This window comes from Elephas maximus, chromosome 13, assembly GCF_024166365.1.
Source record: "Elephas maximus indicus isolate mEleMax1 chromosome 13, mEleMax1 primary haplotype, whole genome shotgun sequence".
Classification (NCBI taxonomy): Eukaryota; Metazoa; Chordata; class Mammalia; order Proboscidea; family Elephantidae; genus Elephas; species Elephas maximus.
The window spans coordinates 65,001,858-65,008,492 of record NC_064831.1 but is presented as its reverse complement, the minus strand read 5'-3'; the positions used below and the strand labels follow the sequence as shown (position 1 = coordinate 65,008,492).

The following is a 6,635-nucleotide window of genomic DNA, read 5'->3' as shown; positions in this document are numbered from 1 at the left end:
CTGAGAGAGGACTCTCAGGCATGGGTGGGAGAAGCCTAACTCCGCTGGAGAAAGGCGTCTCTCTCTGCTCCCTTCGCCATTCACCTCTGACAGCTGCCTGGCCCAGAGGCTCATTCCCCGCGCCCCAGGGGAGCACGGAGGTCCGGAAGCCTTGAGCTCCAGTCAGGCGTGGCCAGGCTGAGACCTCGGTGTCCCGCCGCCCCTCGAAGGCCCCTCCGCGGCGCAGCCATTCGAGGGGACTTGCGGCGTGGAGCAGGAGCCGGCGCTTCCTGCACTCTGCTGACGGCGCAGAGGCTATCCTTGAGGCGAGAAAGCCGGCTCGGGAGCCGAAGAGACGAGGGAGGTGAACCTCTGGGGAATGGGAGGGCAGCAGCCCTGCAAGGCCGCTCAGAAATCTCTTCCCCGGAGCCGGCTTGAAGCGGCGTTTGCACCGCAAGCGCTTTTGATTTTGGTTGCCCGTTTATGAGGCTCGGGGTGGGCAGATGGCCATTACAGGGGAACTTCGCCTCTCCAGTCACCCGTTGGCGCCGCCGCTGCGCCCTACAGCGCGCCACGCTCCCACGCCGGGGTAGCCGAGGACCCCGACTTGGGCAGAGAGGCTGGTAATGCTGGGACTGGGCGGGGCGGGCCCGAGTTAGGGGCGGGGTCAGGGGCGGGGCCTCCCAGGCTGCTAAAGGCGCGGAGCGCTGGGCGCAGAGCGCGCAGAGTGGAGCGGCGCCCACCGGAGACACATAGGGGCCGAGGGTCGCGCCGTCCCAGCCCGCCTGTCGACGTCTACGTCCCCCTCGCACCCTTACCCCTGCTGCCGTTGCCGGGCGCGGCCGGCGGCCATGCAGTCCCGGGGCTGAAGGCGGCCCCATGGCGAAGCCCGCGTCCCCGAGGCCCCGGCGACGACGGCGCATGGAGAACTTCCGTAAGGTGCGCTCCGAGGAGGCGTCGGCGGGGGGCGGGGCCGAGGGGGGCGGCCCGGGATCCAGCCCTTTCGCGGACCTGGCACCCGGCGCCGTGCACATGCGGGTCAAAGAGGGCAGCAAGATCCGGAATCTGCTGGCCTTCGCCACCGCCAGCATGGCGCAGCCGGCCACACGCGCCATCGTCTTCAGCGGCTGCGGTCGGGCCACCACCAAGACCGTCACGTGCGCTGAGATCCTCAAGCGCCGCCTGGCGGGCCTGCACCAGGTCACGCGGCTGCGCTACCGGAGCGTGCGCGAGGTGTGGCAGAGCGTCCCGCCCGAGCCCACTCCGGATCATCCACCAGGAGAGCCGCCGGCTAGTCTCAGTGTGCTCAAGAATGTGCCGGCGCTCGCCATCCTACTTTCCAAAGACGCGCTAGATCCGCGTCAACCTGGCTACCAGCCCCCGGACCCGCATCCTGGTCCCTCGTCCCAGTTAGATGCGCCAACGCTCAAGAGGAGCCTAGGGGAGCCCGCAACTGGAGAAGGTTCCGCGAAGAGGTCACAGCCCGAGCCAGGGGCTGCGCACGAGGACCGGACAGCCTGAGAACTGCGGGATCACGGTCACCTAGACGGGCTGGATTCCATCCCAGCGCCTTCGCTTTCAGACGTTCCTCCAGCCTTTCACGCGTCGGTCCTCTGGAGCCCATAACCTGGACAGCTTGGACCGCTAAGGCAGCGGTAGAGGGACCCTTGGAGTGACAGGAGAGGATCCCCCAACGACCCCAGGGAAGCTTCGTGGGTTGGTTGCCCCTTGCTTGTGTTGCCTGAAAACACAAGACTCCACTTTCAGCTTTTCTGGACCACACTGGAACCTCTTCAGGGAGGGAATGGTGGGCAGTTAGACTGGAGCTTTGGTCGAGATCCTCGAGGGTTAAAGGCACCTAGCATTCCTGAGGAGCCTGAGTCCATGAGCCATGAAGAGTTCTTGGAGTCACCCCACCCTGCACATCAGAGGGCGAGGGGTAAGAAACTGCTTGAGAGTAGAAGAGTGTGGAGTTGTGGGGGTCTGCTATTCTGGCCCCCCTCCAGGACACAGTTTCCCTTATAATTTTCCTTTCCTTGCTTCAGAGGAGTGTACTGATATCATGGTGGCAGGGGTGGGTGTTTCTATGGGCTCTTAACATCCACGCTTTGCCATGTTGGCCCAGAGAGAGAGACTGAGGACCGAACTTTGCGTGCCTCCTCCCCTGAGCCCCACAGCTGGAATCTTGCTTTCAATAAAACAAACAAAAATGGCACTGTCCCCAGGTTTTTTCCTAATCACCTGCCTTTGCAGAGCAGCTCTGGCCTGCCCCCTTGTGTCTCAGTCCCTCTGGCCAGGTATCCTTGACCTTTGGAGTCTTCAGGATCTGGCACAGAGACTGGACAGCCTCGGAAGAGTGCAAGGGGCACATTGCTCAGTCCCTGGCTGGCTCTGGCCTCAGAGACTTGTGGCTGGAAGGGGGCCTGTATCCCGCTGTGATCACACTAGAGAAAGGGAGCAGCACATTGCTTGTCTAGGGGGAGAAGTAAGGAGTGCAATGGTGAACTCTCCCGAGGGTCATCCCCAAGAATGGCAGCCACTGCTGGGGTCCCTAGGTCTGCAGCCTTCTGCCAGCAAACTGAGCTATAAGCAGAAGATGGCACAAGGCACCCCATTCCCATGGGTGAGCTCTCCCCTTCACTGCCCTCTCTCCCTGAGAAAGGACAGCACACCCTTGGGGGAGGGGGAGGAGAGAGACTGAGCACAAATCCACTGCTGGAAATTACTATTCAGCAGAGAAGCTGGGACTCGGACTGTGAATCACTGCAGGCTTCCTGATAAGCTGATGCTTCCAGCGCCACACAGCTGACTGCTGAGAGATAACAGTCTCATAAGCCTTTCTGCCCAGCTCCAAGTCAGCTGGGGGAGTGGTTTCTGGAAGAGCTCTGATGAGTAAGGGGGGCATATATCCCCAGGATGTCATAAGCAGACCCCACCCCATGCAATTCAGCAGCCCCCTGGAAGGAAGGAGATGGGGAAGAAGGTATTTCTAAGTCAGTTTGCTGGCAGAACCCTGAAACAAGTCCTGCTGGTGACAAGAGGTAGATTCTGCAGCTGACAGGAGGGGCTCTTCAAGGACCCCCCCCCCCAGTACCTCTGCTTGAGCTTTGAGGCAGGGAGGTCTGTTGTTATTGGACCCTGCCACTGGTTGCCCTCCCCAAGTTCCTGTTCTTCATGAGTCCCTGGGAAGGGCTGGGGGCTTGGATGTGCTTGTCTGACTCCTCTCAGGGGTGCCCATGAAGGGGGGAAAGAATGTAAACTATCCTGACAACTAAGATGCCCTGGGCTCATCCTGGACTTAAGCATATAAAATAAATGATAAAACCTGGAAGAGGTGCTGCAGGGTAGAAGTTTAAAATAAGGGAGACTGGTCTTGGTTCTGGAAAAGGAACAACCTTCCAAGATCACTAGTGGTCTGAAGTACTGAGTGCTCCGTCACCAGGAGTGTGCAACCAAGAGGCTGCCACTGTCATGTCATGGAGGGGAGGTTGCAGAGGCTTCCTGTTTGGAAAGGAGGTTGGGTCAGGTAAGTCTCCCAACCTAGAAACTCATCTGGGAGCAGGGAGAGAAGAGAGGGAACCCATTGTTTCCCATTTCCTCAGCTTCAGAGCATTAGCAAGGCCCTATGGTGGGCCAAGGAGCCCTGGTGGCTCAGTGGTTAAGTGCTTGGTTGCTAACAGAAAGGTAGGCCGTTCAAATTCACCAGTCACTCTGTGGGAGAAAGATGTAGCAGTCTGCTTCAGTAAAGATTTATAGCCTTTGGAGCCCTAGGGGCAGTTCTACCCTGCCCTCCAAGGTTGCGTGAATCAGAATTAATGGCAATGGGTTTTGGTAACAACAACATGGTGGGCTGAGTTTCTACTTCAGATGCCAGAAAGCGAGTCATGAAACTGGCTTTCTTTTCTGCACCCCTCAGCAGGTTCAGTTCCCAGGCTTCTGATAGGCGTGCTAACTTCCCACTGGGACCCAGCACCTTTGAGCTCCCCAACCCTGCCTCACTGATCCTCTGGCCCTGCTGACCTAGGAGCAGGGTCCAAAGGAAAGTGACAGATGTTCCCATACCACCCTTTCAAGGCTGAGGCAGGAAGCGGGTGAAGCCTGAGAAGATCTGGAACGCGGGAGGAACGGGGGTTAGGGGAGCACCTCAGAGACAGGACCCACTTCAGGAACTGACTAATGAGTAGGAGTGGGAAGCCCCCCTTGTAAGACCCCATCTTCCCAATACTGACCTTTATCCTGGAGCCCAGGCTGTCCATCTTTGCCTACTGGGCCCAATCTGGTGCTTGCCTGGACCCTGCCTTGGAGCACTTCCAGGGTAGAGGTGGCAGTGAAGGTTCTCACCCAGATAACTGTTGGGTGTGTTCTCTATTTGAGAAAGTAAACTATGTAATCCAAGACCAGAACCTGTGGTCAGATGGGTGGAAGAACTCCAGCTGGGCCTTGAGGGACTTCACTCAACAAGCATTTTTTTGTTACGCCAGGTCTAGGCATGGGGGTAGGGGTAAAATCAGACATGGCTCCTGCCTCGAGGAGGTCCCAGCCTAGTGGGGACAAAGAAAAGTAGGAAGTGACAGCACAGTGTGATGATAACAGGAGAAGATGGGTGCTCTGAGAAGGGGCACTTACATAATTCACCCAGAAGTGCTGATGGAGCGTGTTCTCCAAGGACCAGAAGGAGTTAGCCAGCTGGACAGGACAGGGAAAGAAATTCCAGGCAGAGCACAAGGATGTGATGGTGTGTTCAAGCAGCTGCATGTGGTTGAAGGATAGCGTGTCTATGGTGAGAGGCAGGTGGGACTGGAGTAGCAGGTAGGAGCCAGGTCACAGGGAGCCTCCCTGAAGGAAGTGGGCAGTCAGTGGAAGCCAGGGAATACCCTGGTCCAATTCGTGTTTGAGAACTCTCTCTCTGACACCTCTGTATGTGGGAGGTGGACTGGAGGGGCCCTGAGTGGGTCCAGGAAGCTCCAGGGAGCTAAGAGATGAGGAAGTGGCAGTGGGGATGGAGATAGGGACAGATTTGAGAGCTACCCTATCTTACTAAGATTTCACTGCCATTACAGCCCTGATAGTGCAAAGTTAAACACTTGGCTGCTAATGGAAAGGTTGGCGGTTTGAACCCACCCAGCAGCTCTGCGGGAGAAAGACCTGGCTAGTGATCTGCTCCTGTAAAGATTACAGTCTAGGAAACCCTATGGGGCAATTCTGCTCAGTCACATGGGTTCACTATGAGTCAAAATCTACTCAATAGCACCTAACAAAAACAGCCAGGGAAGAGGAGGGCTTCTCCTTGTGGCATTAACCCTCGTCTGGACAGGACTTGACCTACCTTCTTGGCATCCCAAGGGACTTGCCGTGTAAGAGCCAAACAATAGAGATTTTTGTTGTGCGAGCTGGGGCTGCTGTCCTAGAGGTCTGTTTGCAGGGGTCCACTGTGTGGCCTTGGTTTCCACAGATTCAAATTGGTTAAAACTTTGGGAACTGTCATCCACTGGCCCTGAATCTGCAGGGCTGTGTTCACTGCACAGCATCCAGAAGACCTGAGCTAGACCAGGCTCTTCCATCTCTCAGCCCCCTTCCTCAGCGTAGCCATTTTGGTCATCGCTATGCCCACACTGGCCACTAGGGACATTCTGTGTGTCTTTGATTCCGACTCATAGTGACCCTAAGTGACAGAGTAGAGCTGCCCCATAGGGCTTCCAAGGAGTGGCTGGTGGATTTGAACTGTCAACCTTTCAGTTAGCAACCTGAGCTCTTAACCACTTTGCCACCAGGGCTCCAGGGACACTCTAGTTCCCTCTGTTTCACTGAGATGAATTCAGCCACAGGAAGGTCTCCTTGGTGAGACCAGGTTTATTCCTCTGTGGGCACCCATCTCACTTTGTAATTGTGCCCTCATTAGTGTGGTCCTTTGATTGTCAGTCATCCCATTAAACCATAAGCCCATGATTGGAAAGGTCCTGTCTGCCTTGCTCCCTGCCCAGCTCCTGGCATATAGGACGCCCTCAGACTGAATGAATGATTTGCTGAGCCAGGTTTCTGAACTGTTCTGATGCCACACCAAAGTCCTTAGCTGTCCAACCCTGTGGACAGTGGCCGAAGTTGCCCCTATCCCCACTATGGCTTCTCTCCCCATTTGAGCCCTTGGATCCCCTGCCCCACACTCCCACCTTTTGGAGAAGCTAAAGTCATCATGGGGGTTGGGTTTGTATACCTGGCTTGGGGATTCTGGTGTTGTTTATGACACCTCCCAACTATCATAGGTATTCTCTCTACCTTTGGTGGAAATTGGGAAGATGAATGAGGGATATTTGCCAAGGCCCCTATTATCAGAATTTCCAGTCCTCCATGGAAGGTCTCTACTCCGCAGGTTTGTGCTAGCAAATGTAATGCCCGCTCTTGTATTGACAAGATCATAGGCTTGGGAGGGAGTCATGCTGACTGTGACTTTGGACAAGTTACTTCTCTGAGTCTCAGCTTTCTCATCTGCAAAATGGGGCAAGATTGCTGTCGGGATAAGGAAATAATACTAGGCTTCTCAACCGTAGCTCATCATCAGAATCACCCAGGGCACTTGTTAAACACGCAGATTGCCTGGGGTGAACTACAAACCAACAGGATCAGACTATCCAACCAGGGACCTGGGAATATGCCTTTTA

The 6,635-nt window shown here is 56.1% G+C and overlaps 1 protein-coding gene across 1 annotated transcript; it reads left to right on the top strand.

Annotated features, from left to right (window-relative positions):
* Positions 1 to 696: 696 nt before the first annotated feature.
* Positions 697 to 2,186, top strand: RPP25 (ribonuclease P and MRP subunit p25). Its single transcript, XM_049905834.1, has one exon. It carries the CDS (start codon positions 859 to 861, stop codon positions 1,498 to 1,500), a length of 642 nt encoding a protein of 213 aa, XP_049761791.1. The 5' UTR covers positions 697 to 858; the 3' UTR covers positions 1,501 to 2,186.
* Positions 2,187 to 6,635: the final 4,449 nt, after the last annotated feature.